General features: G+C 49.6%; 4 protein-coding genes across 4 annotated transcripts, besides 1 other annotated feature; 3 read left to right on the forward strand and 1 right to left on the reverse strand.

The window, feature by feature from the left end:
* Window positions 1–214: 214 nt before the first annotated feature.
* On the forward strand, window positions 215–1805 carry FPSE_05853 (uncharacterized protein; the record flags this gene model as incomplete). The annotated part of the gene is made up of 10 exons (XM_009258971.1): window positions 215–339; window positions 393–405; window positions 494–520; window positions 576–641; window positions 692–770; window positions 825–908; window positions 959–1077; window positions 1131–1194; window positions 1251–1395; window positions 1454–1805. 10 exons carry the CDS (start codon window positions 215–217, stop codon window positions 1803–1805), a joined length of 1074 nt encoding a protein of 357 aa, XP_009257246.1.
* A 265-nt stretch (window positions 1806–2070) lies between these two features.
* On the reverse strand, window positions 2071–3931 carry FPSE_05852 (uncharacterized protein; the record flags this gene model as incomplete). Its single annotated transcript, XM_009258970.1, has 3 exons — window positions 2071–2547; window positions 2596–3763; window positions 3819–3931. 3 exons carry the CDS (start codon window positions 3929–3931, stop codon window positions 2071–2073), a joined length of 1758 nt encoding a protein of 585 aa, XP_009257245.1.
* A 1130-nt stretch (window positions 3932–5061) lies between these two features.
* On the forward strand, window positions 5062–14765 carry FPSE_05851 (uncharacterized protein; the record flags this gene model as incomplete). Its single annotated transcript, XM_009258969.1, has 2 exons — window positions 5062–5138; window positions 5198–14765. 2 exons carry the CDS (start codon window positions 5062–5064, stop codon window positions 14763–14765), a joined length of 9645 nt encoding a protein of 3214 aa, XP_009257244.1.
* Window positions 14766–16561: 1796 nt separating this feature from the next.
* Window positions 16562–16622: a repeat region.
* A 236-nt stretch (window positions 16623–16858) lies between these two features.
* Window positions 16859–19636, forward strand: FPSE_05850 (uncharacterized protein; the record flags this gene model as incomplete). Its single annotated transcript, XM_009258968.1, has 3 exons — window positions 16859–16866; window positions 17051–19559; window positions 19619–19636. 3 exons carry the CDS (start codon window positions 16859–16861, stop codon window positions 19634–19636), a joined length of 2535 nt encoding a protein of 844 aa, XP_009257243.1.
* Between the last annotated feature and the right edge of the window lie 180 nt (window positions 19637–19816).

Genomic DNA, 19816 nt, shown 5'->3' on the forward strand with positions numbered 1-19816 from the left:
ATTCTCCGACGGTTGAGCTCTTGCCCATTCGCCGAGACATGTACATACTGTCTGGTGCCACTAGTGGGGTAAAAAAAAGTTGCACCCCGCGCTTCGGTTAATGTATGATCTTGAACTTGGAGTCTTGTTTGCACCACTTATAGGTTCGATTTGTTGTTGCCATTGACAAGTTTTCCTTCAAGATTTATTTTGCCATCAACCTCAAAACCCAAAGATGAAGAACATTCAGCGTCTTGAACTGCCGGCTGCGGCTGATATGCATGTTCATTTGCGCCAGGGCGAATTGATGGACTTGGTTGTCCCAACTATTCGTCAGGGTGGAGTTGATACGGTATTCGTGTATGGATTCCATAGACAAGATTCAGTATTCAAAGGCTAATAGAATATAATAGTATGCCTAATCTTGTATGTTGTCTTTTTTGAAACACGTGTATATGGAGGGTTGCCGTATTGGATGTTGAAATCCCAAGATCACTAACTGTGCCTTTAATAGCTCCCTCCTCTCACTTCCGTCGAGCAGGTATGATCTCTTTAAGTAATTTTTAACAGACCTCCTCTAACGAGAGTGATTCCAGGTTCTCGACTACAAGTCCAAGTTGACTGCCATCACTCAAGATGTCAACTTTCTCATGTCCCTCTATGTTAGTCTCTATCCTTACCCTGCACCCAAACTCGTTCTCACCCCCATAAGCTTCACCCTTCAGTTACTCCTGAAGTGATTGCTCAAGCTGCCGAGGCTGGTGTCACAGGTGTCAAGCTATATCCTCAGGGTAGGTGTCAATTGGTCTCGCGCTGACGATAGAGCACTTACTTACACCGTGCAGGTGTCACCACCAACTCTGAAAATGGTGTTTCTGATATCACAGCGTTCTATGACACATTTGCTGCTATGGAGAAGCACGGAATCGGTTAGTTATTTCTATCTATTTTAATTGAATTTCGCCTGACACTATCATAGTCTTGAACATCCACGGAGAAGCTCTCGAGTCTCTTGCCCCAGCTGACACCACCCTGGAGGAGGCTTTTCTCCCCACTTTGAAGCAACTTCACGATCAGTTCCCTAAGCTTCGCATTGTGGTAAGTGTACCTTTATAATAAATATTTGGACTATGATTAACGTAATTATTTAGCTCGAACATTGCACTACCGCTGCCGCAGTGGAGGCTGTCAAGGCCTGCGGACCTACTGTTGGTGGTATGATGTTACCGATTCGCCATCCCGCTGAACACTCCTTTCTAACTGTTTCATAGCTACTATTACTGCTCACCACCTCTACCTTACTTCACATGAGGCCTGCTGCGACCCCTTTGCTTTTTGCAAGCCCATCCCTAAGAAGCCCACTGACAGAGACGCTCTGGTCAAGGCTGTCGTGAGCGGTAACAACAAGTTCTTCTTGTGAGTCGTTCCTCTACCCTGATATCAATATCCGCCCTTCGTACTGACAATTTCAAAGTGGAAGTGACAGTGCTCCCCACTCCCTGCAGTCCAAGACCTCTGCTGAGCAAGGCAAGGCCCCTGCAGGTGTCTTCACTCAACCCTACGTCGTGCAGCTTGTTCTCCTTGGTCTCGAGGAAGCCATTGAGCGTGGGGCCATATCCGAGGAAGAAGTTACAGAGGAGAAGCTCGAAAACTTCTTCAGCCGTAATGGTCGACGCTTCTACAAGTTGCCCGACACCTCTGGCAACAAGATCGTCTTGGAGAGGAAGGGTGAGAAGATCCCCACTAGTGTCAAGAGTGCCGACGGAAAGTCTGAGGTGGGCATTTCCAGACACGGCACTGAGGTGTTCAGCCTGACATGGGCCTAAATCGAACCGCGATCCATTAAAAGTAGTGTTGAGGTGTAGATAATGTGCAGATAAATAGAATTGGCCCTCAATACACGACACTGGACCTGTAGTTTGACCACAAGTTTATGAGTTACCATATAACCAACGGCTTGTTAAGTAACGCTATGAGCAGTTGCGACTATAAAGATACTGTACACTAACAACCATAACTCCAGGCTATGCTCTCAAGTTTGAACTAAACCCGGGCAGAAATAAGGGTATCCGGTATAAGCAAAGCAGCTCCTTATCTAGATTCTTCATCCCTCCCCCAAACATTTCGAAACTCCTCCTCGTCTATTCCATGATGCGACTCGTAGTTTGAGGTTGTCTGATGCTCCGATTGATCTCCGCCATCGTTCACAGTCCTAGACCCACTGTTCCCCGGACTGGCCTGTCCATCATGACCACCAACCTGGACAGTTTCAACGGGAGCAGGAGGTCCCTTGTCCAATCCCAATTTATTTGGGTCCGGTTCGTCGTGTTTGACAACCTTCTTTGGCTTCTTCTTCTTTTTGATCGGGACGACAGACTCGGCCTGAGGTTCCACTCGAGGAGTCCGGGCAGGCGTATGCGCGCTACTCCTTTGCTTCCCTTTGTTGTTAGGTGGGTATTCCGTTGCCGGCGACCTCACAGATGGACTGTTGTAGGCAGACCTCCCACCAAAGCTTCCAGGAGAACGATATCGCTCTCTCAATGGCTCGCTAGCTGTAATTACAGGATACTGTCTCGAATTAGATGGGTGGATGCTTATGGAGTTGATTTCACTTACATTCCAGTCGCCATACTCCAGTTGTCGTGCTTGTTCATACAGACAGTCTTCGTCAGGATCCACCTCTGGTTCCTCAAAAGTGCCGTGTGTATTTTCGTTGATTTGATCAGGTCGATTATCGCTCGATTCACCATTTCCCCGAAGGAGGGGCGTGGTGGAGTTGATCTCTCCTGGCTTGGGGAGCCAGTACTTCCCCTTTCCACCACGCTCATATCTCATACCTTCCTTAAGCCTCGCTAATCGAGATTTGGAATCTTCATGAGCCATTACTTTGTCGCCGGAATCAAAAATTCTATAGCCGTATGTATCTCCTCGGAATGTTAACTTGGAGTCTTCAATAAGATCTCTAATACCGAATGCGTCCTTGAAGGCGTGTCGCAGTGGCATGCGTGCAGACAAAATGCTGTTGTCGGCAAAATCGTGCCATGAAAATGCATACCAGTGGGCCACTGCGAAGATGGGCATCTCTACACATATAAGGGCGTCCTGGATAGCCGCGGCAAGGTTATCTGATGTATACCCTTCAACATCATCGGGGATTGCGCCAAGAAAGACCAAAATCGATAGAAAGAAGCCCTGCCAGTATGAAGCAAAAATGATGAGTTTGATACAGAGAAATTTGGGTACCGGCCTGAATGGTTTCAAGTCTTTGTTCATGCAAACCCAGAAAAGACCGAGCGCGTACAGGCTGACAGTGACACTGATATTGTAAACAATACCACTCCATAGGTAGCCTGAGGTGAGGCCAATATAGCCTTCCTGATAGGTGCCTGTCGCTTTCATGACGATGGCCGATGTGGCAAGGATAGGCTTCAGCCAAGCATACTGGAGGATGCCACGCTTGATCGACAAAAACGTGTGAGGATCAGAAATATCAACCTTGGGAAGGACATGGTTGAGCGGCCAAAGATGATGCACTGGGGCTCGACCGTGTGTCATGATGATGAGGGATCGCTCGCCGCTGAGATAGTTGATGAGAAGCTGGAAGAACGTGTAGATCGTGAATGCTTCGTAGATATCGCGAATTGGATCGAGGAACGCGGCAGCTTTCAGAGAAACCATGCTGGTCCATGACGCTATCGAATATATAGGCACCATGAGAAGGATTCTGACAACGTATCTTTGCAAAAGAGGCTTGCGATAATTCTTGGCTTGCAACATTATTGAACTTTGGGTTTTTGTTAGCTGTGCGCAACACGATCGATATCATGAAGCGTTCATACATTACTGATAGTATCGTCGCAATCACAGATGCAACGCCTGCAACCACCGTAGTGGCGTATGTGAGCTTCTGGCCGGTACCGCCATCGGCCATGACTTCGACGTAACCCTCCATTGCTACGAGGTTTACAGTTTGTCGAAGTTGAGAGTGTCTAGGCGATCGATAGCTGGAATGTCCTAGCACATGACTGGCGTGCTGCGTAGGATATCTGGTGAGCTGGAGAGCTCGCTGGCAGGAGAAAGAAGATATGATAAAGTGTCGAGAGTCTTCAGACCGCGCCGATGACGACGTCTTTAAGCCTTCGCGAGTGTAGAGTGCAGCCTGACCATGTACTGCGTTACAGGCGCGAATGGGACTTGGTGTTTACTCAGGTATGCTGGGGCAAATGATGTATTTGCTGCCTCGAGTGTGGTACGTAAGGGTGTCTCAGGAATGATAGCTCCGGGGCGGCGTATTGTTCATGCGCCCTTACGCCTGCCCCATATTGAGACTAGGTAACCGGTTGAACTTTCATGATAAGCTATGGAATCTTACTCGAGCGAGAAGACCATTGCTATGATAGCATAAATCGATGGTACAGCACCTCAAACGATCAGGGGAAGGTTTGAACTTTCAATTTTGCTGATCGTCTGCCCAAAGTGAGGCGATATTCTATATTCTGGAGACTGCGCTGTGAGGCTCATCTTGCTACATACGAGAATCCCGCTTGGATACGCGGGGGATCCATTACAGTGGACGCTAACCGCTATTAGGGCGACCATAGGCAATGGGGCGGTATGGATCATCGGGGTCATAAAAAGCTTGAATCTATTACCCAATGAATAAATACTTTGGTCATTTCATGCCATATTGGCCCGGTTCTTCGGCTGTTTATTTTCTGTTCCTCAAGCTTAGACCTTAAGTTTTCTGTTGCCCCTTATGGCACGAACCGTGGCTCCACTGCCCTGCATCTCCTACATGACAGGGAATTGACATTAACCTTGGCTGGATTCAACAACCACGGTCCGGTCCTCCACCGTCGCGACTACTGACCTTAGCTTTCGAGATTGGATGTCCTGACTCCTGATCAACCCTGACATCAACAACCCAGGCAGCACATCTACCATGGGTGCTTTACTTACGGAATACTGCATGATTATTTCCTTAGCTTGACTGTCACGAAACGATAGCAGTTGAAACTATAATGCGACGCATCTTCTTACCTTCCAGTGGAGTTCCGTAAGCTCCATCGAGTGCATTTCAATATGAATATCACAGTTCCAAACCTCGACACTGCGATTGTTGTAGCTAGGGCTGTTGAGGACAACCCCCAATTCAACTAGTAGGCTCTCCTGCGGTACCTCAAATACCAAGTTCGTCACTGACTCGAGTGTTTAATAGTAAATTCCTTATTTTTGTCGCATTATGCTGTTTTCTAGCAATATTCTTCGTCCTCTACCTCAACCGAGTCTTTGGGTCGATCGTATCCTACGCGCTTCGAGCCTACACATGGCACCACTACCGAATTTATATAGATTTCAAGGCCATTCAAATATCCCTTCTTGGCGGACGAGTCTTCTTTACAGGTTTACGATATCATGGCGAGAACGAAACATTCATGGTCCAACATGGCTACATAACATGGCGATATTGGCTTCGAAGAGTCCGAGATGCAGACATAATCGACGCCCGACGATCTCAATCGCCCATCACAGATGCCACGCCGACGAATCATATCAAGAACGCGGAATTACCGTGCCGTATCCAGGTGGATCTGATCGGGTTGGAGTGGTTTGTGTATAACCGTAGCCCAGCCTACGATGGTATTCTGGCAGGACTTACCGAAACCCACGACTCGGAACCTCACTCGAGCGGAATATCGGAGAAGGACGAGGCAAATGTTCGGCTTCGAGGGCCCAAGAAAGACACAGGCTTTTCAGCTAGCGACGAGAAGGAGGCGGAAGTGAAGAAGCAGCTCGGTGAGCGAGCTAAAAACATATTCCGACGTACAACGACAGGCTTTGGAAGCGTTGAAGACGACGAAAATACAAAGGACGAGAAACCTGAACTACCTTTCATGCTTCGATTGTTTCCCGTGCACATTCGATGTCAGAAGGCTGCTGCTGTTATAGGCAACGAAAACACAAAGGCCATCCTTGTTGCTAAAACCGACTCGCTGGATGTGGAAGTAGATGCCTCAGAGACAACCACGCCTGATCCATATCGACAAACGTTCAAGGTGCAGTTCCAGCACCCAGTTATTGAAATCAAAGAGAATGAAGACTTTAAGGAGGATCAAGTCGCACGTGCAACACGAGACCGTGATAACACCCATAGTCAAGAAGCAATATCGAAACGGTCGCTCTTCCGTCACCATCGTCGAAAAACCGTCAACTCGCTGCGGAACTTGGTTCCCTATTGGCGGCGTTCTGTTGAATCTTTTTCGACTGATTCGCAGACGGCTATGAACACGGCTACTTCTCAAGTTCCCGGGGTCAATCAGTGGCAAGGTTTAACACGGTATCTGGACGACCGTGATCGAGACGATAGGGCTCGTTGGGCATCTGTAGAATATGCAGCTGTTACAACGATCCTCGACAGCCCTGAAGCTGTACTGACAATCTTCTGGGATGCTGTGGGGAAGGTCCCGGAGCACAGTCACCACGGAGGCGCAAAGCCGTTTCCAATCAACATCAACGGGGATGAGCCTCCTGCTTGGGGAATAACCTTTTCAATAAAAGGAGGCACTATGAACTATGGTCCTTGGTCCGATCGTCAGCGAGCAGATCTACAACGCTTCTTCTTCCCATCGTTATGTAAGGATGCCACACCGGCCAAACCACAAAAGCCAGGAGACTGGAGAGTGGCTACGACGTTCCAACTGTCCATTGAGATGGATGATGCAGTTACTTTGAGAGTACCTATTAGGGAGGAATCCAAAAACTGGCGCTGGCGTGGCAAGGAACCACCTCTGCGACATACTAAACCTCCAACCAAACGAAAGCAAAGAAATCGGGCGAAGAAGAACAGCAAAGGAGATGCAACTCAGATTCGGCCGGCAGGATGGTTAGAAGTGAAACTACCAGCTAATTCATCCATCAATTTCGTCATGGATATGATGGCCAGCTCTACCGGTTACACCACCAAACTCGACGTCGACTTGCCAGGCTCAGAGCTTTGGAGCAGTGTTAATCACGATCTATTGTGGCGATCTGGTCCTCAAAAGATATCGTGCGATCTGTCTAACCCTCTTTCATGGAACTCTCTCAGGAATTGGCATTTCAACATCACCAGCTCTAAGATGGAGCTTTTCATGTTGAGAGACCATATCTTCCTTATCACAGATCTTGTTGATGACTGGACAACTGGTCCGCCTTCTGACTATCTGGTATATGTACCTTTCAAGTACCACCTCAACCTCAGCCTCAAATCATTAAAGGTCTACCTCAATGTTAATGAAGCCAATATCATCGACAAAGCCACAGTCATCGAGGATAACACATATCTGGTTCTTTCCAGTCCATGCTTGACTGCTAAATCCTGCATCCCGGCTGACTCCTTCCGGCCAAACAAGAACGCTATCCCTTTCGATGTACGTGCTGATCAGTTGGACATGGCACTTCAGGTTCCTCAGTGGAACACACAGGCTGCGTTCCTCTCGTCTAAGCAACTTGGTCATATCGAAGGCCTCGTTATAGATGGAAGCTACAATTACAATGCCACGACGTCAACAGCAAACACCGACACACTGATCCTCAATGTCCGTGGTCAATCGCCTTATATCTACCTATATGGATTTCTTGTCCGATATGTTATTCTTCTAAAGGACAACTATTTCGGAGAATTTGTCCACTTCCGAACGCTAGACGAATACCAAAATCAGCTTCAGTTGAAAAAGAAGAACCCAGATGCCGAGGTTGTGACACAACCCCCTCCCAAAAAGTCTAATGATATGGATGTTGTTCTGGGCCTTAGAATCGAAGATCTCAAGATTATGTTACCGACTAATCTTTACTCTGCTGATCGTTATGTCGAGGGCGAGCTAGCTGGTGTCTCTGTTGACTTGCGCTTCACTAATTATTTCATGGAAGTCGAGGTTGAGGTTAGCCCTGTGAGTCTCTCGTTAGGATGCGTTGAAGGCACTCTCGACTCTCCAAGCATGTCATCATCCAACACCCAGCTTTTCATTGATGGCCTGCGGATCTTTGGCCACAAGCTCTTTGGACTTCCGCCATCTGAGCCAGCTTATGTCTGTAACTGGGACATCGACGTGGGTGGGATTGCAGGGGAGTGCACAAGTGAGTTCCTCGTTGCGATCGCAAAGGGTGGCAAGTCCCTTGCCTTTTGCTTCGACGACGTTGAGAACGCCCTTGTGCCGTACTCATCACTCATCTTTTATGATATCACATTTGCCCGAGTTGCAGTACAATCAGTCCAAGTCTGGCTGCATGTCGACGAAGCTGCGTTCCTTATGTCGACTGATACTATCGACATATCTTTCAACGACTGGGCTAGATCTCATTATTCTAAACGCGCTGATATCGCTATACCAAACATCCAGGTTTCTTGCGTGAACGCAGAATCAGCAGGAAGACAAAAGGCGAGACATCCTCACCCGATTGAAACGGACGCCCATTTTCGAACGACTGTTCGTCTTGCTGTCATTGGACGAAAGTTCAAATTCAGCGAAGAACGACGAATCCAGCAAGAATTGGTACAGAGGGAGGATCAGAGAACACATCGAGTGGAGTTCCTCCTTTTGCCAGAGTATCTGGATGACCTTGTCCCAGAGGCTGTAGAACCACCCGCCCAATGCGCACCTCCACCTCCTCATCCTGCTGTCACCCTTGAGGCTGAGATGGACGATATCTCGCGCAGGACAGTGACCTCGCGTCAGTCACGAGGCCTGAACCACAAGTCATCATTCCTTTCACTTGCGGAGTCTAGCAACGGCAGCATCGTGCTTGCACAGAGTCAACATAGAACCAGGTCCAGAGCTAAGCAGGAAGGCCATTTGGGGGCGAAGCCTTCCTCGGCAGACAACAGACGGTCTTTACAGTCAAGAGCTTCGTTTGGATCCCTTAGCTCTGCCAATGACGCTGTCAGGGCCGACCCTGCTCACTCGTCGGTGGCATTTTCTAGCCAGTATGTCTCGCCTCAGTTTCCACTAAACGGTCTGCGGCCAAGTACGCTTGAAGTTCCCGTCCAAAGTATGGAAGATGGCGAACAAGACGACGGATTTGATACAAGAAGCATAGGATTGGATGATATAGATCCCAACGGCTTGGGTGAAGACCATCCATATCTTAGTGCTATTGTCGAATTTCCGTCTGGCATGTCGGCCTTCGTCACTCCATCCGCGTTGCGTCACGCCGCTTCGCTCCTTGATGCGTTGCAGCCGAATGAACCTGAAGACGTGTTAGACACCTTTCAAATTGATGCCATGACCAAGATTTTCGATCTACAAAAGGAGCAAGGAACGAAGGGCCAGATAAAAGATGTCATGGTTCGAATACCTAGCGTTTCATTCAGACTTCTGAATTCGATTTCCGAAGACTCTTCTGGCTATACACAGGAGGATCAGGACCAATACGACCTCACGTTGTCAAAGGTGGCCCTGATGGCACGAACGAGCACTAGCTGGGATGATCCGTTTCGAGATGAGACACGCCATTCGAGAACCTCACTTCAATTGCGCTTAGGTGCAGCAGAGATTTCTGCATCGGAACGTAAGCCATCATACCAGGATCCCCAGCCTGCAGTAATGGCACAGATTGAGGATGTTACTGTATCGATTGGCGAAAAGGAGGTCAGATTTATTGATGCGGAGATTGGATCTGTGGTAGGAAGCACCGCCTCAGGCAAGATTGAGTATCTTGCCTCGCTCATTCATCGTACTGGAAATATCGCTTCTGAGCTTGGCCACCTCTTCTCTCAAACGATGGAAAAACACGAGAATCGTTACCAGTATTTCACGTATCTTCTCCTAGAACAAGGCGAGTCTATCAACGATCCTTCCTTTTTGGTTCGACCTTCTGCTGTACTTCGATCTGCAGACGACCATCTGCGCACGAACGACTCGTGGAAACTGGCCATGCGGCTACGCCAGATCTGGACTGCCATGGATTCGCAGCCCAAGAACCGAATCATGTCACAGTGCTTTGACACCATCCCCGACTTACCAGTCGATGCTACAAGATACGTAGTGGATGCATTGGAGAAGTGGCGGGGGTGGGACATGGAGGACTTGACAGGTGCTTTTGTCTTAACAAACATCTTTGGGCGACTCAAAGAAACAGACATGACTACCGGCGATCAACTCCCTCTTCTCGGTGCTTGTAGGCTTGCAGAGCTTCAACTCGTCCTTGACCCTGGGCCAAAACAGAACAAGATCGGTTTCATTGACCTGGCCGCAAGAATTGATCAACAGATGCAGGAAGCTGAGGTTGCACACAGCGTACGCAGTACTCCCTTCACGACTCTGAATATTTCTTGTACAGAGGCAGGAATCAACCTGAACTGGGAACTCTGCGAGTTGGCCGAAGAAGTTTTGCAGCTCTATGGCAAGAGCCAAAGCCAGGTTCAACCGATGCAAGTCATTCCAAAGCCCAAACGCCCGGCAAAGCCCAACCCTACTACATGGCCTCCCGTTCATGTCGTAGTGGAGGTAGCTAAAGGAGCCATCGAATTCGAAACAATCAATCTCAAAGCAAAGACGTTCAGTCATGGTCTGAAAATGTCTTTACTTCATCAGTCCGGCCAGGATGCCTCAAGTGCCATGAGTCTGATGCTGAATTGCAACGCCATTACCTCGGTGCTTCACAGTAACTCTCATGCCCTGGGCATGACACAGTTGAAGCACGCAAGTATCTTTATTTCTCATGAGCTGCAAAACACCGACGATAAGTCCAATCACACAATCAAAGCAAGTGCCGGCAGTCGGAGTTTGACATTCGCGATCAAGGAAGACCCAATTGGGTTAATGGAAGTACTGGACCGCCTCCTTGGTGATGAGATCCAGACGGTGTACAGCTTGAAGAACCAGCTGGCCAGCATGTCGAAGTCCAAGCCGCCAGATGAACAAAAGAAGATTTCAGATCGCCTATCAAGCGTGAGATTTAATCTTGCCATGTTCTTGGACGAATATAGCATCACCGTCCCCTTTCTCCAGTCACTTACCTACAAGATCACTGGAACTGTAGCACGAGCTGCCGTTGCGGCGAATTTCGGAAAAGAAATCATTTTCGATTTTGACATCAAGGAGAATTATCATGAAATGCAGATCAACGTTAGAAACAAACCTCGAAGCATTTCTCTCCTCCAGATTCCTCCTACAAATGGCCGGATCACCAGCCAGATGGGCCAGACAGAGCACCAAATTAACGTCCTGTCATCTCTGGAAATTGTTCAGCTAGATGCATCTGCCGTGTACAGTCTTCTCACTGCACTCAACAGACCACAAATATCCAGTGCTGTTCAAGAGTTACAGCAGCAATCCAAGATGATTCAAGACCGTGTTACCGAAATCTTTGGCGCAGACGGCGATGGTCCTCCTAAAATAGCAACCAAACCTATCAAGGCAGAGACTCCAAGCTTGAGAATCGTATACAATGTTCATTTAACATTGGCCGGCCTCCAAGTCTTTGCTAAAACATCTCTCAAGTCACAGGCCGAGCCAATGGCTCAAGTCTTATTCTCCTTGGACAGGTCTCATTTGCATGCATCAAACCGACATGAAGCACATGGCCCGATTCTCAAATACCCAGAGATCCACCTTAACTTGAGCCACATTGGCCTTGATATTCGCAGAGGCCAAGAGGACTCCATGAGATCTTGCGGAAATTTGGGTGTCGGTGTAGAAGTCTCTGCCAGCTCTACCCTCGGCGACGACGGTAAAGAGGACTGGGCATTCAACTTCAGGAGCGACGATTTCGAATGCAACCTAGCTCCCGAAACTATATCGACTGTCGTTGACGTTCTGGGTTACATGGGTGAGAAGATCAAGGATCTCGACACTTCTCGGGAACTGGATTATCTCAGAAAGCTGAGACAGTCCAAGCCCAAGATTACTATCAACGGCGACGACGACGAACGAGAGGAGGTCGACCTTATTGACTCTGTTCTGGCATCTGTACAGTACCAGTTCGAACTCAGGAACATTCGTGTCCGTTGGAGCGTTGCGGACAACGTGGCTGACAAGTCTAGTACCAAGGAGGATCTGGTCTTGTCAGTCAAACTTTTCGAGTTTGGCACAAGAACCAAACGATCAGCGCGATTATCCATTGAGAACTTTCAGATCCAGATGGTGCCCCTCGGCCAGGACATGAATGTTCGCTCACTTCACTCAGCACTGCTGCCCGTGATCACATTCAACATTGCCTACATGTCAACTGCTTCGGCGCGAAGGATGGCATTCCAGGCTGTTGGCGAATCCCTGGACTTGCGGCTGACATCTGCATTCATTGTACCAGCCGCGCACTTGGCTGAGTCAATCACGCTCTCGTTAAATAATATTGCGCAGGCATCAACACAGTGGAATACTGCAGTCGCAACAGAGAAAAAGGCAGACGAGCTGCCCAAGTCGCAGCCACAGCGAAGTGTCTTCGGTAACAAACGGCTAGAAAGCCTACTTATTGATGCAGATTTTGCTGGCGCGGTTGTCTACATCGCTAGCAAGAGGTCATTGAACAATTCAACAAAGGCTCTTGGGCGTCCATCACTCGCAGGGAAATATGGTCAATTCAATTCGGAGGATTCTGAGAGCGGAACAGTTCTTCGCAGCCCCGGCTTGGCCTGGAAGGTCGAATATCGCGACGATGCTCAAGATGATCCCTCGCTGTATGGTGAGATCAAAGTTGACGCGTCCAGTAACATTCTGTATCCCTCTGTTGTTCCACTCGTTATGGATATGCTTTCTAGTGTCAAGCAGGTGGTCAAGGATGACGAGGAACCCGAGCAGTCAAATAAGCCGGAAGAGGCCAAGCCAACCGCCAACAAGTCTGGTGAAGGTGATAATATCATCACTGCGGACCCAAGTGCAGTGTTGGGCCGCCTGAAACTCAACCTGGGCCTCAGAATCTGCAGGCAAGAATTTTCTCTGAGTTGTCAACCCATTGCTCGTGTCGCAGCCACAGCATGCTTCGATAACATCTACTTTACGGTCAACACTGTCAGGTCTCTGGAGCAAGGAAATTTCTTTGCTATTTCAGGAGATTTCACCAAGCTACATGCAACCGTTCAGCATGTTTACTCACGAGAATCAACGGCAAGTTTCGAGCTTGATTCGATCACTTTGTCGTTCATGAACAGCAAGCATGTGAGCGGAACCAGTGGAGTGTCAGCCATCTTGAACGTGAGCCCCATGGCCGTGTCCATCAACGCTAAGCAGGCACAAGACTTCTTGCTCTTCCGTGAAATCTGGTACCCCAGCGAGTTGAGATCTGCCAGTGCGGCGCCTGTTGCGAAGATGAGTCCTGAGACTTCTCAGAGCGGGCATCTTGTGCAACGATATCAGCAAGTCGCGGCAACAGCGGCGTTCCCCTGGACTGCGACTATCTCGATTGCTGCTCTTGACGTCACCATTGATCTTGGACAAGCCATTGGTAAATCAGCTTTTGCCATAAAGAAGTTCTGGGTATCATCCAAGAAGACGTCGGACTGGGAGCAAAATCTTTGTTTAGGATTTGACAAGATTGGTGTCGACTGCACCGGCCGACTGAGTGGTTTCGTAGCTCTTCAGGACTTCCGTCTGCGCACCTCTATCCAGTGGCCGAAACGCGAAGAGGCTCTCAACGAAACACCAATGATTCAGGCTTCCATAAGCTTCAACGCCTTCCGAGTCAAGGCTGCTTTCGACTATCAAGCCTTTTTGGTAGCAGACATTACTTCACTTGAATTTCTCATGTACAACGTGCGTGAAAGTCGGGATGGTAGTGGCGACAGGCTTGTCGCCATGTTCGATGGCGACTCAGTGCAGGTCTTTGGGACAACCACCACAGCTGCCCAAGGTATCGCGTTATGGCAGGCTATCCAGAAGCTTGTGCAAGAGAGAAGAGAGAGCTTCCAGAGTTCATTAAAGGAGATTGAGAAATTCATGAAACGGAGGTCTTTGTCAACGTCGCGGAGCACAGTTGTTCAGATGGAGCAAACACCAAAGCTCAAGGAGGAAGACACACTCTCAAAGTCGCCAATCTCCCTGGACACAGACGTGGTTGTGACGCTCAAGGCACTGAACCTGGGCGTTTTCCCCAGCACATTTTCGGACCATCAAGTATTCAAGGTTGAAGCTCTCAATGCATATGCTCGCTTTGCTGCTAGCATGGAGCAAAGACGCATCCATAGTATTTTGAGAATGACGCTAGGACAACTTCGCATCGGTCTTGCCGGAGTTCGAAACGTCGAAGCACCCAAGACTTTGAGTGAGATTTCTGTTGATGATGTCGTTCAACGCGCAACAGGATCAAGAGGAGGAACCATCCTCAATGTTCCACAGGTATCGGCAGTGATGGAAACCTGGCAAAAGCCACGGTCAAACAAGATCAGTTACATCTTCAAGAGTGCATTCGAAGGCAAGGTGGAAGTGGGATGGAACTTCTCGCGTGTGAGTTACATTCGAGGAATGTTTGCGAATCATGCGAAGGCACTCGAGCAAGTTTGGGGCAAAGAGCTACCCCTTACCGCAGTCAAGATTACAGGAGTGCCTGGGGCAGAACAAACAGAAGGCGAACAGCAGAAGATCACGGCCGAGATTGACGTGCCAATGTCAAAGTACGACTATGTGGCACTGGAGCCACCCATCATCGAGACGCCGCAGTTACGAGACATGGGTGAAGCAACACCACCGCTCGAATGGATTGGTCTTCACCGTGATCGACTGCCGAACTTGACTCACCAGATTGTGATCGTGTCGCTCCTCGAATTGGCTGGAGAGGTTGAAGACGCATATGCCCGCATCCTAGGTTCATCATGAGATCAGTCATGATGGAATGGTGTTTGAGTATACACACGGCGAGTGAGTCATTCGATGACAGTTAGCATAATAAGCAAGCGAGGCGTTATGGAAGATGGTGAAAGATGGGTTACATTTGCGCATGAAAAATGTACTTTTGAATTCCTCATACGTATATAATAATTTTAGACATAATTCTACCCTTGGTTTTGGATTACTATACTCACGAGAACCATCCCATCACGACCAGGAAGTGGGTACGGGTGAAGTTGGTTTATCGATAAACGACTACCATCATGCACGCACATGGGGCAAAATAAACCCACTCGACGGGTTACAAATCACATATTAGATGTACGATTGATTATGTTTGTAATGTCAAAATTGCCATGATATTTTTTGCCTTTTCAACAAGAAGTGAGCATCAGTGTCTCTTGACTGTCTAGGAAACTCATCAAGTTTAGTATATCCAGATGATCCCATTGGGTCTCTTGGATGGACGGCCTTAACGGACTCAAAGCCGAAATGGCAACGAAAATCCTCCAATGGACGAGTGAGGTACAAGCTCATACGAGGAATTTTGGTGGTCTGAGGTACCTAGGTTGTGAGGTGATGATTGTCGGTACGAGAGAGAATTGATCGACCAGGTACTGTTTGTGTGCATTCTCCACTACAAGATACAAGAACTTGATGGTGGTAGATTGTCACTTGTCGAGTCGAGCAAAGAGGGGTTTTTAGAGCTCCAGCTCCAGCTACAGCCCACTTCGGACATTTGTAACCTAATGCGGCTACGGGATAGACGAGGATGCAAAGCAGCAACAGTGAGTGAGAGAGAAAAAAGAATGGTGCTATGTGGGAGCTGATAAAAGAGGACAAGGGATGTCTCATACCAAGAGAACCCTTTACTTTAGAAAAGATAGGTTTTTCTGTCACTTGTTTGTACTGCAGTGCAAGGTGCAGACAATGGGCACTGTCGTACTTACAGAACATGCACGTCATAGAGGTCAATCATAATGAAAATCGAATGGCTTTTGAGGAGGGGAAAGACTCGGTTTCAGAGCTGGCCCCCCTCCATTTGTGACGTGAGGTTGGGCGGCTGGGTCTAGTATGGATAATCTTTGAGACGCCAGACTTTTGCCATGCTAATTCCACATATCCATGTCTACGGTACCAATAAAAATACCCGAATAAATGTCCAAATAGTAGACAGGTAATAATTAAATATCATGAGTGCATCCATTGAATCCAGAGCTACCTACCTGTGGCTGGGCTGTTGATGTACGTACTTTACCTACCTACCTAGGTACCCGGCGCTGCCTTTGTGCAGGGACTACATCTAGAGGGGGAGGGGAATGGAGGGGCAATATAGCACGCACAGCCCACCTTGTCCACCCCTCTAGGTCCAGTGAATGGTTTCGTGCCCGAACTGTAATCCCAGGGCAGCAACCCTCCAATTTCCATCTTTGTGCGGCTTCACTCACTGCAACCGATTGTGGCAATGAACCTGCGCAAGGGAGCTAGCTTAACCTTGGTGAACCTGGACGAGAGCTCAGCAGGCCACCTCGAGATTTTAGCGGACTCATGGGCCTATCGTGACCAAGCCCATCACATCCAAGAGGGCCTGGAGCCGTCTGTTCCTCCAGCGGGCGGCGGAAAACATGTGCAGCGGGGTGCTGCTGCCCCACCAAAAATGCAGAGCCCACTGTCCAAATTTTTTTCTTCCCTGCCGCTCAGTGGGGCCAAGCCTGCCCGCCTTTGGCCTTGGGTGCTGCCGTAGGCGTCTCGCCGAAAGGAATCTTGCTACCTTACCTACCTTACTCCTCCCCGCTCGATTTTTCTCTTTCTTTTCTTCCCTTCCCTCCTCCTCCTCCTCTCTTCCAAACCTTCTATCTCCAAAAAGGGACGCATAAAGAGTGACAATAGTTCTTTTTCGGAACTGTCTCTCTTACATCGTCACTTGAATCGTTGCCATCTTCTTGACGGCAATCGCTTCTTGCTTCTTCCCTTTTTCTGCGGCTCAGATCGCGGGGTGAAAACTTCAACCCCGCTCTGTTCCCACTACAACAACTTCGACTTTACACACATAGTCAAGTTCTTCAGACAATACCGCCAAGATGGTTAAGTGAGTACCATATGTCCTCCTCAACCGCAGTCAACAACATCTACAACACCTTCATCATCATCACCCTCATGACCTCTTCCATCATAACTTCACCCGTCCACTTCCTTCACCATACCCCGCTCGGATTTAAGCACCCCCTCCCTCCGTGACCATGAGCTAACCGCGATGTCTTCACCCAAAATAGCTTCACAATCGACGAGATTCGGCAGCTTATGGACAAGCCTACCAATGTCCGTAACATGTCCGTTATTGCCCACGTCGATCACGGCAAGTCTACCCTGACCGACTCTCTTCTCGCCAAGGCCGGTATCATTTCCACCGCCAAGGCTGGTGATGCCCGAGCCACCGATACTCGTGCCGACGAACAGGAGCGTGGTATCACTATCAAGTCCACTGCCATCTCCCTGTACGGTCAGCTTGGTGAGGACGACGACGTTGCCGACATTGTTGGCCAGAAGACCGACGGAAAGGACTTCCTTATCAACCTTATTGACTCTCCCGGTCACGTTGATTTCTCTTCCGAAGTTACTGCTGCTCTCCGTGTCACTGATGGTGCTCTCGTTGTCGTCGACACCGTCGAGGGTGTCTGTGTCCAGACCGAGACCGTCCTCCGACAGGCTCTTGGTGAGCGCATCAAGCCCGTCATCATCATCAACAAGGTCGACCGTGCTCTTCTCGAGCTCCAGGTCTCCAAGGAGGATCTTTACCAGTCCTTCTCTCGAACCATCGAGTCCGTCAACGTCATCATCTCTACCTACCTTGACAAGTCCATTGGTGACATCCAGGTCTACCCTGACAAGGGTACCGTCGCCTTCGGTTCCGGTCTGCACGGCTGGGCTTTCACCGTCCGCCAGTTCGCTGTCCGATACGCCAAGAAGTTCGGTGTTGACAAGAACAAGATGATGGAGCGTCTCTGGGGCGACAACTACTTCAACCCCAAGACCAAGAAGTGGACCAAGAACGGTACCTACGAGGGTAAGCAGCTCGAGCGTGCCTTCAACCAGTTCATCCTCGACCCCATCTTCAAGATCTTCTCCGCTGTCATGAACTTTAAGAAGGAGGAGACCACCACTCTCCTTGAGAAGCTCAACCTTAAGCTCAATGCTGAGGACCGTGAGAAGGAGGGCAAGCAGCTCCTCAAGGCTGTCATGCGAACTTTCCTTCCCGCTGCCGACTCTCTCCTTGAGATGATGATTCTCCACCTTCCTTCTCCCGCGACTGCCCAGAAATACCGTGCTGAGACTCTCTACGAGGGTCCCATGGATGACGAGGCTGCCATCGGTATCCGAGACTGTGACCCCAAGGGTCCTCTCATGCTCTACGTCTCCAAGATGGTGCCTACCTCCGATAAGGGTCGATTCTACGCTTTCGGTCGTGTCTTCTCCGGTACCGTCCGATCCGGTCTCAAGGTCCGTATCCAGGGTCCCAACTACGTCCCCGGAAAGAAGGAGGATCTCTTCATCAAGGCTATCCAGCGTACTGTCCTGATGATGGGTGGCAAGGTCGAGCCCATCGATGATATGCCTGCCGGTAACATTGTCGGTCTGGTCGGTATTGATCAGTTCCTTCTCAAGTCTGGTACCCTCACCACCAGCGAGACCGCCCACAACCTCAAGGTCATGAAGTTCTCCGTCTCCCCTGTCGTTCAGCGATCCGTCCAGGTCAAGAACGCCCAGGATCTTCCCAAGCTTGTTGAGGGTCTCAAGCGTCTCTCCAAGTCCGACCCCTGTGTTCTTACCATGACCTCCGAGTCTGGTGAGCACGTTGTCGCTGGTGCTGGTGAGCTCCATCTCGAGATTTGTCTTAAGGATCTCGAGGAGGACCACGCTGGTGTTCCCCTGATCATCTCCGACCCCGTCGTCCAGTACCGTGAGACCGTTACCGGCAAGTCCAGCATCACTGCTCTGTCCAAGTCTCCCAACAAGCACAACCGTCTGTATATGGTTGCTGAGCCTATCGAGGAGGAGCTTTCTCTTGCCATCGAGGGTGGCAAGGTCAGCGCCCGTGACGATTTCAAGGCCCGTGCCCGTGTCCTGGCTGACGACTTCGGCTGGGATGTCACCGACGCCCGAAAGATCTGGACCTTCGGTCCCGACGGCACTGGTGCTAACCTGTTGGTCGACCAGACCAAGGCTGTCCAGTACCTCAACGAAATCAAGGATTCCGTTGTCTCCGGTTTCCAGTGGGCTACCCGTGAGGGTCCCGTTGCTGAGGAGCCCATGCGATCTTGCCGTTTCAACATCCTCGATGTTACCCTCCACGCCGATGCCATTCACCGTGGTGGTGGTCAGATCATCCCCACTGCCCGTCGTGTCCTGTACGCTGCCTCTCTTCTCGCCGAACCCGCTCTTCTCGAGCCCGTCTACCTAGTCGAGATCCAGGTTCCCGAGCAGGCTATGGGTGGTGTCTACGGTGTCCTTACCCGACGACGTGGTCACGTCTTCAGCGAGGAGCAGCGCCCCGGTACTCCTCTCTTCAACATCAAGGCCTACCTCCCCATTCTCGAGTCTTTCGGCTTCAACGGAGATCTCCGACAGGCCACCTCCGGACAGGCTTTCCCTCAGTCCGTCTTCGACCACTGGCAGATCCTCCCCGGTGGCTCTCCTCTCGACCCTACCAGCAAGGTCGGAGCTGTTGTCACCACCATGCGAAAGCGCAAGGGTGTCAAGGAGAACGTTCCCGGTGTCGAGAACGTAAGTTTTACCCTGATTGCAAATAATTATTCGACAGATATGCTAACATGCCATGACAGTACTACGACAAGCTGTAAACGGCTTTTTTTTAATGTGCCGAACGAACCACGAAGCGTGCCACAATGGACACGCAAAATTAATCGGCTGGTAACGAAGATTTGGGACGCATGCCTAATTCCACGGAGGAGCTCCTTGATGATCTCAGGAGGGGCATGCTAAGCGGAAACCAAAAAAAGAAAAGTCGAGTGACTGAGTTG

Source organism: Fusarium pseudograminearum, chromosome 4, assembly GCF_000303195.2.
Source record: "Fusarium pseudograminearum CS3096 chromosome 4, whole genome shotgun sequence".
Classification (NCBI taxonomy): Eukaryota; Fungi; Ascomycota; class Sordariomycetes; order Hypocreales; family Nectriaceae; genus Fusarium; species Fusarium pseudograminearum.